Raw genomic sequence first — 15,162 nt, forward strand, 5'->3', positions numbered from 1 at the left:
GAATTTGTTTCTGAAGCCCTCCTTTCTGACCGTAAAAATCCATTTAAAAAAAAAAATCCACCGAGGCGATTCGCGTTTCTTCTAATTGATTTTAACTAGTCGTCGATTCATTTATCTCAACTTTTCAAAAATGCTCCTCGGTTTTGATTATACTATGACAGTGTTTGTCGAACTTGGCGATGTCTTTTCGAACTTGTTCTCGAGAGGACTTCAACTCCCAGAATTCCCCAGCAATATCAAAGGTTGCAATTTGGAGCAATTCGTCTCTCAAATCAAAGTGCACGAATTTCTGCTTTTCCAGTAGGGATGCCTGACCACCAAAACCAGTGGTAGCTCTTTGGACGGCCGACTGGAAACTTGACTAACTTTGAATTTCTATTCCTGAGATGGCTTCTGAATGAATTGTTGACCTGTTGCTGTTATTGGGCCTTTGCATTTCCCCAAGAATTCTGTAGGAGGTTTACCTGGATTCCTGAGGCACTGGGCAGCATGATCAAAGTACCTGTCAAAGCCAAATCAAACTATTGCACAAAAATTAATTAGGGCATGGTGAAATAATATTTGCATCATACCAGAAGGGAGATAATTAGAGCTTTGCAGCATTGAATTTGACCCAGAAACCTAATAGTAACAAGGTAGTGATTTTCAGAATCAGGTTTATTCTGCAGGGGCAAGGCTAAACTGCTAGCAGAAAAGTGCCTCATTCTGGACCAATTGCAGCTTCCAAGTTGTGAATATTTAATAAAGCAAAACCCTCTTATGTATCGTTGGGTGCTGGGTGGGTGTGGCTTATTGGGTGGGTGTGGCTGCAGTGGTAACTGCATACTGAATGGGTCTAAAAAGTTCAATTCCAACTTTGCAAGATCTTTTTTTCCCACTAGAAGTTGAAATTGATTGATTGATTGAATCTTTTTTTTTCCACACGGTGGCCGAGGCCTAAAGTGCAAAGATTTTATAAAACCCAGCTGGAGGCTAGTACTGGGGCGACATTGTGTGTGCCCACAGAGAGGGCTCTGCGTGCCACCTGTGGCACGTTTGCCATAGGTTTGCCACCATGGCTAGGACAGGGGTGTCAAACTCGCAACGTTATGTGACATATCGTGACTTTTTTGCCATTGCTGGCAATGGGGTAGGTGGTTTCGCTATGATGCATCTGACCCAGAGGCTGGCAGTTTGACACCCCTGCTCCAGGACATTTAAAGCCTCTGTGCATTGTCTACTTGTACCAAATGGTAATGTTGAAAAAAAAATCATCAGGTCCAGTTTCAAGTTGGGAGTAAATAAAATGGAGGCTAAGATGCTGCATATAGAAATGGAGGCCGCTTAGGAAAGAAGATTCCAGTTTATTGATGAGCAGAACCAGCAACAGCATGCAGTTCTGAGACAGCTGACCAAATGGAGTTGAGAGTGGGTGGGTTTTTATACCTTTTTTGGGCTTCCTGTGCAATGTACTTTGACCTGTGCTTAAGTGTGCCCTTTTGGTATTCTAATTATTATTGCGTGACTCCATTGTGGTTGGGAAGTCATCCTGTCCTTGGAGCTGGGTGGACCTAAATTCTTAATGCCATCAGCTATGGGGCTGAAGGCATTTTGCTTACGAATAGATTGGCCAAGTCCTCCTTACTAGATCAGAAAATCTGCATTAAGGAGAGGAAAAGGAAAAAAAATGGTCTCTGTGACTCTATATTATCATTATGATTAGTTCTTGATATTAACATTTTCTTCTCTCCATTTGATTAATCCTGTTTTACAGACAGCTGCCATCTCTCCATTTTGTGCAAATAGGTTCTACTGTTGGTTTGTTGGTTTGTTTGTTTTTATTTATATCCCAGCTTTATTATTTTTGAAATGACTCAGAATGACGAACATATAGAACACCTTCCTCCTTCTATTACAATTCCCTGGGTGAAAAAGCAACTCCTTTTATTAATTCTAAATATATCACTGTTCGGCTTTACTCAACAGCTTCTACTCCTTCTAATTCAAAAATTATTGTGCAGCTGTTCTGTATTTTTAATAGAAGGAGTGGAAAAATTGAATAACATTACCATGTATCCTATCATAAAATTCTCTGAATGTCAGAACTGCTGAAAAGAAAAAGGATTATTTGGAAGCACAACATACTGGTTTGTTTAAAGAGCAGATGTATTTTTTCTTCTGCTTCATTTCATAAGTGGATTTGCATAGGGTGGAGTTTTTTGCAAGACTTATTCTACAGTCCTCCCGACAGTTTCTCAATTGACATTTGTAGAAGAAAGCAAGAATGCATCCAATATTTGATTTCCTCTGGTTTTCGATCTTTGCAATCTATTGCTATATTGAAGCTTTGGTGAAATGTTTTATTCCTGTGAAGAGGAAATCTGTGGCAGGTGAAATTGTCCTTATCACTGGAGCTGCAAGCGGCATCGGAAAATTAACAGCCTTTGAATTTGCCAGACATGGAAGCCGATTGGTTCTCTGGGACATAAACAAGGTACGGCAATTATTTTACTTTAGAATTAGCAAATTAACAAGATAGAAAGGGGGGGCGGACAGAAAGAAAAACAAGCAAAAGGCTGACAAACATTCCTGGAAATAAGATCTGAAGATATCTGTGGAACAAGTTCTAATGGAAATACAGCATGCTTTCTGTTATGTTTGAAAAATAGGTAAGCAGCTTGTAGAAACAAGTGTGTGTAATTTGCAGAAATAGCATTTTATTTAAAGCTTTAAATAAACACCATAAAACATGTTTATCTAGTATTCAGGACAGTTTACTCTTTCTGAAATGGTATAGGATCTCCTGTTTGAGCTCCTTCCATCTCTGTTATTCTGTTACTACATGCAATAAAGACTTTGAACCAGCTCATCCAGTACTAATGCAACCTTTGTTCTTATTCAGCAAAATGTTTTATGTGGTATTCTTATATTCCTGATTTTAATTCTTTACAAGAATTACAAATGTGTCCTGTTGTTGCATTTGTTTGTCAACTGTTTTTTTTAAAGCAAATCAAGAATTTACATTCAAACATAAAGTGCACCCAAGCTCCTCTTCTCGGAAATTGCACAAGGCTGTGAAAATACTTTCATTCAGACAGGCCTTGGAAGCCCAGCAGTGACTGGAATGCTGCTGTTTGTTCTTATGTACATTTGTAGGTTTCTGCATTGGAGGAGGACGTTCTTATATATTATTGTATGCATTGTTTTTATATTCTACTGCTGCAGGCAGCAATGAAAATGCTGCAAGTAAATGTACACACGGGAGATAAAATATCTCACAAACATGTAGGTAATCCTTGAGATATGATTGGTCATTTAACTGTTCAAAGTTACAACAGACTCCTCAAAAGCTACATATAACCCCACTTTAAAATTAAGGAAGGGCTTGGTGCTGACTATCTTGGCTACCGAATTTCCAACGAGGTTATTGAAATGGATCCAGCCAAGGTGAAAGCTATAATCGAATGGCAGCCCCCAAAGACTCGCAAACAGCTCCAGAGCTTTCTAGGTTTTGCCAACTTTTATCGTCAATTCATCCTCTCCTTTGCCGAGATTGCCCTACCTCTTACAGAACTACTCAAAACAGGCAAAGGAGGTCATGACCAGGCCAACCACTAGCATGGACAATGAGCTGTCAAATGGCTTTTGAGAATTTAAAGAGACTATTTCCTGCTGAACCGATTCTAAAGCACCCCTGCCCAGGGAACCCTTTGTGATTCAAGCCAATGCTAGCGATGTGGCAGTTGGAGCTGTGTTACTGCAAAAGAACAAAAATGGGGTCCTGCAACCCTGCGCCTACACCTCTAAGAAATTTACTGAGAGCGAGTGGAGATGGGCAATCTGGGAGAAAGAGGCCTTCGCGATTAGATGAGCACTATTAAACTGGCGACACTATCTAGAAGGTAGCAAGGTGCCATTTGAGGTATGGACAGATCACAAAAATCTAGAAGCACTGAAAACTCCCTGCAAATTGTCCCCAAAGCAAGTATGGTGGGCTCAGTACTTTAACAACTTCAATTTCACTCTGAAGTACATACCAGGAGGAAAGAACTTCCTAGCTGATGCGTTATCTGGTTACCCCAATACAAAATCGAACGAGAGGTTAATGAGGCAATTATTCCCAATCCACAAACTGCCGCTCAATTTACACCTCGCAGGGTCCCCAATCCTGATGACCCTGGAGTGAAGAAAATAAAATGAGAGCTCCTCATTGACCAATGATTTAAAGATAATCAAGCCTCCCTAACATGCAGGGATGGCTTTGCTTACAAAGGGGGGAAGCTATATCTACCAGAAGCTCTCCGTCTTACTGCCCTCAAACACAGCCACGATGTAAAACAGGCTGGACCCTTTGGATATTTGAAAACCCTACACCTCACCCGCCAGCAATTTTGGTGGCTGGGACTGAAAAAGGATGTGGAAAACTATGTAAAAAGTTGTACTGTATGTGCCACAATGAAAAGAATCCCGGGGAAAACCCCTGGGTTACTGCAACCCATGGCAGACCCTTCTCAACCATGGGAAGAAATAGCTATGGACTTTTTAGTAGACCTACCTGAAAGTAGTGGAAATACTGTCATCAGGACTGTACTAGACCTGTTCTTGAAGCAGGCTCATTTCTCGCCTGCAAAGGACTCCCATCTACCCAACGACTGACCAAATTGTTCCTGAAATATATCTACCGGCTGCATGGCGCCCCTAAGCGAATAATTTCGGACAGGGGGATGCAGTTCACAGCGAAGTTTTGGAGAAGTTTTCTTTAATTGGATCATTTCAAGGTTTATCATCTGCTTTTCATCCGGCCACCAATGGGGCCATAGAAGCCACTAACAAAATGGTGGAGCAATATCTTAGATGCTACATCTCTTACCAACAGATGAACTGGACTGATCTCCTCCCTTTTGTGGAGGTGGCGTACAATAATTCTGTGCACAGCAGCACCAGCTACACACCTTTCAGAGTGGCCACAGGAAAAGAGTTCAGCCCAATACCTGAATATCCTCAGTTGCCCTCCACTTCCCAGACACTTGATCAGTGGATGAGAGGATGGGAAGAAGTTGGAAAAACACAAGAACTGCTTTAAAAAAGACTTTTGAAACCTATAAGGGGGGGGGGGGCTGCAGCACATACACACCCATTCATCCTTAAAACCAACCGCTGCAGCACCCAGCCACCCACCCCGCAAGCCTGCTTATTTTGTAGTCAGTTGCTTGTTTTGTTGTAGCTCTGAAAATATTGTATAAAACATGAAATACAAGATGGAAAATGTAGTTTACATATAGGTGGTTTGCTGGGGAGCAAATGGAGTCAAGATCATGTCTATAACTGTGCAATCAAAGCCATCTTAATATTTTTACTCTTTCTCCTGTAGACACCCCTTCTATTTACAAAATAGAAATAAGACATAGGAGGAGAGTAGATAGAGGCTGAGTCAAAAGAGGAATCAGCCTGAAGTCATTATCGTCCCATAGAGGATCTAAATCCAACCCCTCTTGAATTCTGTAAACTCTTATCTAGTGCCAATTTAGTGCTGACCTTTAGTTAACTAGATTCTTATGTATGGGTTAGAGCAGGGGTAGGCAACCCAAAACACTCAAAGAGCCACTTGAACCCGTTTCCCACCAAAAACAAAACACCGAGAGCTGCAAAACCCTTTTGATATCTAAAATGAAGATAACACTGCATATATCCTTTTTTATCTTTATTATAGGTGTGTGTGTGTGTGTGTGTGTGTGTGTGTGTGAGAGAGAGAGAGAGAGAGAGAGTGTTTGTGTATGTGTGTGTGTGTATATACACACACACACACACACACACACATTAAAAATAAAAGTAAAAATATGACTCTTGGGAATATCCATACTATTAAAACAATGATCACCGAGAGAATGCTTTAAGAGAATAAAATTACATACACACACAGGTAAAAAAAGGATATATGCAGTGTTATCTTCATTTTAGATGTCAAAAGGGTCTCTCTCTCCCTCCCTCTCTATCTGCCCTTGATCTGCCACTCCTCTTCCCCCACTCTCTCTCTCTCTCTCTCTTTCTCTCTCTCTCCTTCTCCCCCCCCTCCTATCTGCTGCTCACCTGGCAAGCTTCAAATTGTTCTCCAACAACCTCCGGGGTAGGCAACCTCGTCTCTTTTATGACTCATGGACTTCAACTCCCAGAATTCCTGAGTCAGCCTAGCTGGGCTAGCTAGCTCTCTCCTGCCCTTCCTGCTTCCTGCTGAGACGCAGCAAAGGGAGGAGCTCTGCCCAGAAAGCTTTTCAGCTCCTCGGAGAACAATGTGAGTGCACTCTCTTTTACACATACACACACACACACACACAAAACACACACACACACACACACACACAGAGAGAGAGAGAGAGAGAGAGAGAGAGAGAACCAGGGAAGCGCAATTGCCTCTCTCTGTCTCTGTCTCTCTCTGCAAAGGCAGAGGAGGCTGGGAGCCACAGGGGAAGGCTCAAAGAGCCGCATGCGGCTCCGGAGCCTCAGGTTGCCGACCTGTGGGTTAGAGCAATAAATTAGCTTACCTGGAATTTAACAAGAGATGAGCCAGTTCATTCCAGTAGAGGTTATTTAGGTCAGGCACATCTGCTGTGGAGACTTGGGATGAGTCTCAATGCTCCATACATTTGTATAGGATTTTATAGATGACCATACTAAGATTGCATGATCCTAAATCATCCTTCTATCTTACAGTCTCTATTTGCAAGACACAATGAATCCCCTGGTGAAAACTGAACATGCAAAATGGCCAACTAGTTCTGACTACTCATTGGACAGAGTAAAGTGGAGATGGCTCTAACATTGATTCGGTTAACAGTCTAGTGCAGGTCTAGTCCATGTAGAAGGAAGTATCCTTTTAGAGAAGCCAATCCATGACTGTTCAGAATATCTATATTGGTTTGGTTATACATGAACTTTAAATTCTGGAACTATGATCATTCTCACACTGTAGTAACCTTTACCCCAGTAATATTTTGTTGGCAGAACTCAAAGAAGTGAACAATATTTATCCTTTCTATTGTTTGTAGCCTGGCATAGAGGAAACAGCTGAAGAATGCAGAAAGCTGGGAGTCAAAGCATATCCTTATGTGGTGGACTGCAGTTTGAGAGAGGAAATCTACAGTGCGGCTGAGAAAGTGAGAATTCTGTACAGTAAATGAGCATATTGTTTCCCTGTTTTTTATAAAGTTTTGAAAACCAGCTGTTAAAAAAAAGATTATCACATTCTAATGAGCTTAGAAACTGTTTTTTCCCTATTCAGTATGATATAGTTATTGTGTAACAAATAAAATTGTTGTTGTGTAACAATTAATATATTGATATATATGAATATAAAAAACCCTACTGATGGGTACAAAATTCCATGTATATTGTGTGAATGGAGAGTTCCAAAACAGGCTAGATTTGCTGTCCATAGTGTGGAGAGTAGGGTTGCCATCGTGCCTGCAAACGCTTTCCATGACCCTCACCCCCTGCCTTATGAATGTTTTTAATTAAAAAGAAAATAGTCAATGCTGCAAAGTAAAATGCCAGCCTGGAGCATAAGCTTTACTTTGAGGAAGGCTTCTTGGTCCCGGTTGTCCCCATAAAGTGTCTCAGAAAATGAAACGGATGTAGATCTCAAAGATGCTTTTTCAAAAGGCAATTGGACTTTGTTTTTCCTTGAAGACATTTCACTTCTCATCCAAGAAGATTCTTCTGCTCTGTTCTTGGATGAGAAGCAAAACATCTTCAAGGAAGGACAAAGAAAGTCCAGTTGCCTCTTGAAAAAGCACTTTTGGGACAACCATGACCTGGATGACTGAGAATCTCCATAAAAAAATGAATGTACAGATGCTATCAAGTGCTGTCTTTCAAAGTATGCCCCTTTGTCCCAAACAAGAACCAAGTTAAGGGGAAATTGGGAGCTTGAAGGCCTTTAATCCTTTTGTGAGACTGTTCTTAAAATTTCAGGCAAGCCTAACAATCTCCAAAAGTTGGTAAAAACAGAAATATTTATATTACAAATAATATAATATTTTTTATTTATAAGTAGACTTATCATCAATATATATCAATATGAGCGGCGATTACTGTGACTGTTTCAAATTGTGGCGCTGAACAAATGGTGGTTACAGCTGGTTCTTGGAGTTCCTGATCTCCCAGCAACTCCATGATTGTGGGATCATTATGTGCTTGTAACACATGTGCCATTTGCACTTATAGCCAGTTGCCAAGCACCCCAGAATCATGTGATTGCCATTTCCAACCTTCCCTGCCAGCTTCCCCAGAAAGTCAGTAAGGGAGCTGGCAGGCAAGATCACTATTTGCTGGGGTAAGTCGCCCCTACCTAGGCACCCTCCTCCAGGCCCTCTGCACTTTCACAATGCTGGCCACTGTGCACTCCCACATAGCTTCACCAACTTCCCCAACCCATCCTGTGCCTCTTGCACACTCTCCTCAACTCTTGCCCTGGACTCCTGTGCACCCCTTCGCTCCCTCTATCACCCAGAAGCAGCCTCTTGACTATCTTCAGGCCTGGGACTTGCAACTTCCTGCTCTTTTCCCAACTAACTTTGACTGTGGGAAGCAGGCAGGAAGAAAGTTCCCTGACTTAACAACTATGGAAGGCAACCAGCACTGCAGAGATTGCCATCATTAAGCAATGGGGTTGTACTTTCCAACCATATGGCTTAGCGATGGAAATTCCAGTTCCAATTGCCATTGTAAGTTAAGGACTACCTCTATATTCTTGTCAGCCGTGGGATGAGTCCACATCATGTAGATATTTTTGCAGCTAAGTTTTCCCCTAGTTATCTCACCCGTTGCTTCTTGAAGAAAGAAATGGAACATTTATTTATTTGTTAGTTTGTTTATCTTGTTTGCCGCCCATCTCACCTAGAAATGCTCCTGTGTTTGCTTTTCAGGGTCACATTTTTGTCAGTGAGACCTAGTGAATACTTGGTTGTTAATTTGAAGTGTACTTTGCTGTTCAACTCTGGCCAGTGGCCAACAAAATTTTAAAACAAAAACAAAGCACTTCGGTTTTACCGAAATAGCCTCTTTGTAGAATCATTGTATATCTGGGTTGATTATGTCACTTGCCTTCTAAATCAGCCTTACATGACTATCCCAATATGTCAAGACTTCAGCTCCCCAAATTCGAGTGCTAACATACTGAAATACAGCACATCTGTAGAATGCCAAGCCTGATCTAGAATTTGTAAATGTGCAATTTTCTTTTAAAATGTTCAGTCTTTACTGTGCCTTTCAGTCTGTACAAAGACCTATATGGCAGCATAGGAAGAAAACCAAGTTTAACCTGTGCAGTTTAATAATTTCTGTTTCTTAACTTTAAAGGTTAAAAAAGATGTTGGAGATGTTACTATTTTAATGAATAATGCCGGTATAGTAGTAACAGGAGATCTGCTTTCCATTCCGGACACGCAAATACAAAAAATATATGAAATCAACATTCTAGCTCATTACTGGGTAAGTATCAAAGCTGCTAACATTGGATGTTCTTGCTTTGACAACATATGGAGATGCAGCCTTTTTCTTTCTTATGGTTTATTCTTAGAATTAGATGATACTGGGGAAGGCGTGAACTCGGCTTTTGAATTAAAAGCTGATAAGAAATGGCGGGTTGGAGAACAGGAGGGAAAGCCTGCATTTCAAGCTAATTGGAGAATGTGATTTATGACTGTTAGTTGTAAGAGAGAATTCTGCTTTGATCTATGTGCTGAGGGGAGGGAAGTCAGATTTTGGCTTCGACCATGTTTGTGCCAATGCCATGAAACTTGAATAAAGATTCTTTAAGGAAAACGATGCCTTGAAGTTCTTTGAAGAGTTTCATCTGTCGGAACCATGGCAGTAGGTATCACTAAGAACTTAAATTTTAACTATTCAATTAATATTGGGGATACGGTGCTTAAGCTTAATTGACCTTACAGGCCCTTAAAGCACAATCCTAACTAAAAATGTCATTGGGGAAGGTTAGAATGCTCATCTGTCGATAAAACCAGTTTCTGCTAAGTGCTTCATAAATATGACAGCAGAAAACTATACAATAAAACTGAGATTTGCCAATATGATAACTGGCCTGGAACAGAGAACAGGAAGCACAAAGGAAGAACCAACTCAAGAAGACTCCATAATGTCATCCCAAATTTAAACTAGATTGAGAGTAGCCTTCACCAACTTCCAATGCATGCAATCCAATAAGAGCTCTAAAATTACTTTCCATCTTCCGGATTGCATTCAAACCTAGATTTGGACAAATTTCACTTCCTTATTTCACTTCTCAGCTAATTAAGAGTGGGCTGTCTATATCAGCTAGTGTACAATTGAAATCTGAGCATTCGTGTATAGTTGTTTTAAAAAGCAATAAAGAAAATAAGGAAAAGCATAAGGAATATTTGGTTATGGCTTTTGATTTTTATCTGAAGTCAAAAGCTACAATTAACAATTTTGGAACAAGAAAGATATAAAGCCAAGTTGAGGCTGTTCTTTAATCTCCTGGTTTTCTTTTCCCCAGATATATTAACCACTGTTTTCCTAGTTTGGCCATGATAGAAAAGTGAGGTTAACTAGAGAAATTTTAAGAAATTTAAGACATACAAATTTCTTCATTTAAAAAAAAAATCATGCAAAATGCCTGCATATCAGAACCATGACTTGTTTATATTATGGATATTATATTAAGATATGATAGCCCAAATAGTAACAGTACTTATTTGTTTTAAAACTGTATATACTGTTCACTCCCATTAGTGATTCTGCACATATAGTTTGCTAATATAATAAAAAAATATTAAATCTTTGTCCCAGAACTCTCAGGCAAACTTTTTTTATTTTACTCTCTAAAAAGTCTCAGTAAAAACTGCCTTTAATTGCATCCTTCTATAACAAACAGGCCTTTTTAACAGTAGTTTCCTCAATGAAAGTCCCGTAGTGTTAGGCATGTCCATAATGGGATTAACAAATAGACTTCTTAAAAATCTAAGCATATGAGGGAGCATGTATAGGCATAAGAAGTCCTGCAAATAATTTGGGCTCTAGTCACATAAAGCTTTATACACCTTAATGCAGACTTGGGCATTTTACGGCCCCTGGGCCACATACGACCCTTTGGCTGTCTCTGTCCAGCCAGCATGAGGTCAATCAGAAATTAGAAATCAAATATAAATAATTGTACACCATGCACGCAATACAACTGCCTTGTTTTTATATTGAAGGCAATTGCTTTTTTTCCAATCTATCTATGCGTGCCTGCATGTGTCAACGCTGCTAACATTGGATGTTCTTGCTTTGACAACATATGGCGATGCAGCCTTTTTCTTTCTTATGCTTTACTCTTAGAATTAGATGATACTGGGGGAGGAGGAGGAATGTGATGGGAGTTAGTTAGACATAACAATATTGTAATAGTGTGTGAACTCAGGGCTTTTTAAATAAGAGATAAGAAATGGCAGGTTGGAGAACAGGAGGGAAAGCCTGCATTTCAAACTAATTGGAGAATGTGATTTATGACAGTTAGTTAGAGGAGGGAATTGTGTTTAATACTATGTGCTAAGGGGAGGGGAATCCAGATTTTAGTTTCGCTTAGGTATATGCCGATGCTATGCTGCTCGAATAAAGATACTTTAAGGTAAATAATGCCTCAAAGTTCTTTGAAGAGTTTCATCTATCAGAACCATGACACAACCATATTGGTTCAGCCCTGCACAACAGTCCCAGTTTCTCATGTGGCCCCTTGAATACATTAATTGCCCACCCCTGCCCTAATGGGCACCTTATATTTAGCCCTGAATGCAACTTTAATCAGGACTGCTATTTCAGCATAGCTGTACTATAATATCTCTTGAAGGCCTGTTCATCATCTGTATTGCCATACTTTGTTGTATCCAGTCTCTTATTGAGGGCTGTCTCAAAGATTCCAGTATACTATTCTAACCTTGAGATTATTATGTGGCTTTACTGCTGTTGGCAAGATAGGATCTGTGCAAAAACCGAATCTGAACTTGGCCTGGAGAAGACCTAATATAACTAAACCTCAAAGCCAGATCATTCCAGATAAATGATTCTTAAAGAAATAGCATGTGACTGAGGCTAAATATTTCCTATTATTAATAAAGGAGAATATTTGTAGCTGAAGGTTGAAATGAGGGGTTCTTGTTGCTCTCTGAGCTTGGTTGTTTTCTTGCAGATGTTTCATTACCCAAACTAAGTAACATCGTCAGTGCTAGTCAGTCCTATTACTGCATATGAAAAAATAATTTATTTTAAGAAAGTTAATTCCTATGTACTTATCAGTGCTCCTGTTATCACATATACCATAGTACATATGACACTGTTACGTTCACCACTGCTTCCAATGATTATTGAAGAGGGAGAAATCATTTAATTATAAATAACTTGCATTCAAATTATTCATTTTAAGAATGTGTGTATTTCTGAATGAAAAATACAGAAATGTAAGCATCTGGCAATGTGGGGTATTGTATTTTTTTCTTTTTGGTCACATGTGGAATCTTAATCGCAGACAATAAAAGCTTTCCTGCCTGCCATGATGAAAAAGAACCATGGTCATATTATCACTGTTGCATCAGCTGGTGCGATTGTGCCGGTTCCTTTTCTATTGCCTTATTGGTATGTATGAGAGAGTTTTTTCTATCAAAATCAAAAGGTAGTGGAGCTCAATTGTGGTCTTAAGTTGAGGACTACCTGTACAGCCCACCCTGCTCTTCCCAAAGTTTTTCTGAGTGTAGGGAATTTTTTAGAATCAATTAGGATTTGATTAAGAATTTCTGTTGAATCTATCTTAAGTTTTCCCACTTAGTGAGAATGTCTAGCATTCGCCCGCATTTGCTTTTCTTTTGAAAATAATCTCAGGAGACTCACTGTAATATTTAGTTTATGTACAAATACCCAAGGTGGACTATTTCAACAGAGACCCAAAATCTATAATTCTCAATTCAAATTTACAACCAACATTGTGAGAAACCTGCCCAAACTCCAACTTTATTTCTTAGCTGATTCAGACTGCACCAAACTACTCCCCCCCCCTTTTTTTTTTTTGCTCCTTTCTTAATCAGCTTCCACATCCAGTTTCCAAGGAGGAAATAAAAACAATGAGTAACATCTGCCTATAATCTTTATGCACCATTTTAGTGTCCATAGCAATAGTTCACTAGCCTTTTTCTGTTAATGTTGGGAGTTATTCATATTTAGAAACTGAAGACTGGGGACTCCTTGGTGCTCTCTGAGCTTGCTTGTTTTCTTGCAGGTTTTATTATCCAGATAATCATTTGTCTGAAACGGTAGAGGGCAGGGATAGGCAACCTTGGCTCTTTTATGACTCGTGGACTTCAACTCCCAGAATTCCTCAGTCACCATGCCTCAGCTTGGAAACCTCTCCCTTTCCCCTCAGCATGGCTGTCTCAGGAATTCTGGGAGTTGAAGTCCGCGAGTCATAAAAGAGCCAAGGTTGCCTACCCCTGGTATAGGGTGCCCTGTATGAGCAGGGAGTTGGACTAGAAGACCTCCAAGGTTCGGTTCTATTCTATTCTATTCTATTCTAGAATGAAAGTTAGGTAACATCTTCAGTGCTAGAAGTGCAATTTGCTCTCTGTTTATACATGTAGTCTTCAACTTTCTTTTGGTGGGGGACCCACTTTTTGAAATATCATTTCCCCTGAGGTGAGGTTGGCCCCAATTCTGTTGCTCATCTGGAAAACCCTCAAAATTTTGGGCCTAGGAATCCTATGGGAAAGTGGAGCTCATGAAGGGCCTGTATAGGTTTGATTGCATTCTTTCCTGGCTTTTTGTTGTTACTGTTTTTAATTGGTTTTAACTCTTTTTAATGGAAGAAATAAAATTATTTTCTCCCCTAATTCTCCTCTCCTGTTTAGCTCAAGCAAGTCTGCAGCTTTAGGGCTTCACAAAGGCTTCACCAAAGAATTATCTGCTTTGGGAAAAGATGGGATCAAGACTACCTGCTTGTGTCCATTTTTTGTAAACACGGGGTTTGTAAAAAACCCACAGTCGAGGTAAGAAACAAGATGGGTCCAGGTAGCATAGAACAGTTTCCCAACCGTGACAACTTTAAGACATATGGACTTCAACTTCAACATGCTGACTGGGGAATTCTGGGAGTTGAAGTCCAGCTATCTTAAAATTGCCAAAGTTGAGAAATACTAGTTTACATGCACATTGCTAACCATTTGAAACCAACAGGATCTGGAGAGCATATTTTGGAGTCTCTCCCAAAAGGGCTCCCATGGGAAAGAGTAGCTGGGTCAAAACCTGAACTTTTCCCCCACTGTGCCTGGAAGGTTCTTCCTTCCATCTTCCAATTTTATTTTTCTGGACTATGTGGGCAGATTTCTGAACTAGACTCTGGACTACTATTCTCTCTCCTTCCCCCCCCCCAGCCCCAATTCACCCCCCTCTTTTGTATAAATGCTTCCAAGGCCAAAAATATTTCTATAAATAAAAATAAGTTATTATGGCAGCTACAAAAGTGGAAGTGGTGTTCATTTGTCACCACCATTTCTGAGCAGATAGAATCAGTATCACTGATAACTGTAGTCCACAAGACCCAGCAGTCACTTCTTTTAAAATAAAATGAATTAATAGCTCACTATTAATAACGTCAACAATTCCAATTCCAGAACAGTACCTATTCTGAAACCTGAGGCAGTTGCAAGGAGGCTCATGGATGGGATACTCTGCAATCAAAAGAAGATTGTTATGCCATTCTCCGTTACAATGTGCACTTGGATGGAAATGTATGTATGCTGGGTGCTTACGGGATGAACTTCTGCACTGACAATTAGAATTAAAATACATGTTGTGGCATATCAAAAAATAAGCAGTGAAATCAAGGTCTTGCATTGAGGCAGGTTTTGAGATTTTTGTTTAATGTTCCTGTATTTTTTTTTCCCCAGAATTCTTCCTGAGCGTGCTTTGGTGGCTTTGGAAAAGATTCTGGATATCAGTTTTGATGTGAAGAAACAAGAATGACCCGAAGTATCATATCTTCCCAAACTTTCCAAATTTTAGGTTATGTGAAATCACATGTCTAATATCATTGTTTAATACGCCTTTCGTAGCCTGCAAAAGAAATTCCAACCACTATTCTTCACAAATCTATATTAAAATAACTTTTTCAAGTACTAGTATAAA

The 15,162-nt window shown here is 39.9% G+C and overlaps 1 protein-coding gene across 1 annotated transcript; it reads left to right on the top strand.

Annotated features, from left to right (window-relative positions):
- The first annotated feature begins 1,910 nt into the window (after positions 1-1,910).
- LOC120316046 (estradiol 17-beta-dehydrogenase 11-like) lies at positions 1,911-15,162 on the top strand. Its single transcript, XM_039361192.1, has 7 exons — positions 1,911-2,473; positions 7,023-7,130; positions 9,334-9,465; positions 12,518-12,624; positions 13,887-14,024; positions 14,649-14,765; positions 14,925-15,162. Exons 1-7 carry the CDS (start codon positions 2,264-2,266, stop codon positions 14,998-15,000), a joined length of 888 nt encoding a protein of 295 aa, XP_039217126.1. The 5' UTR covers positions 1,911-2,263; the 3' UTR covers positions 15,001-15,162.

This window comes from Crotalus tigris, unplaced genomic scaffold (assembly GCF_016545835.1).
Source record: "Crotalus tigris isolate CLP2741 ecotype Arizona unplaced genomic scaffold, ASM1654583v1 scf7180000019218.882973, whole genome shotgun sequence".
Lineage (NCBI taxonomy): Eukaryota > Metazoa > Chordata > Lepidosauria > Squamata > Viperidae > Crotalus > Crotalus tigris.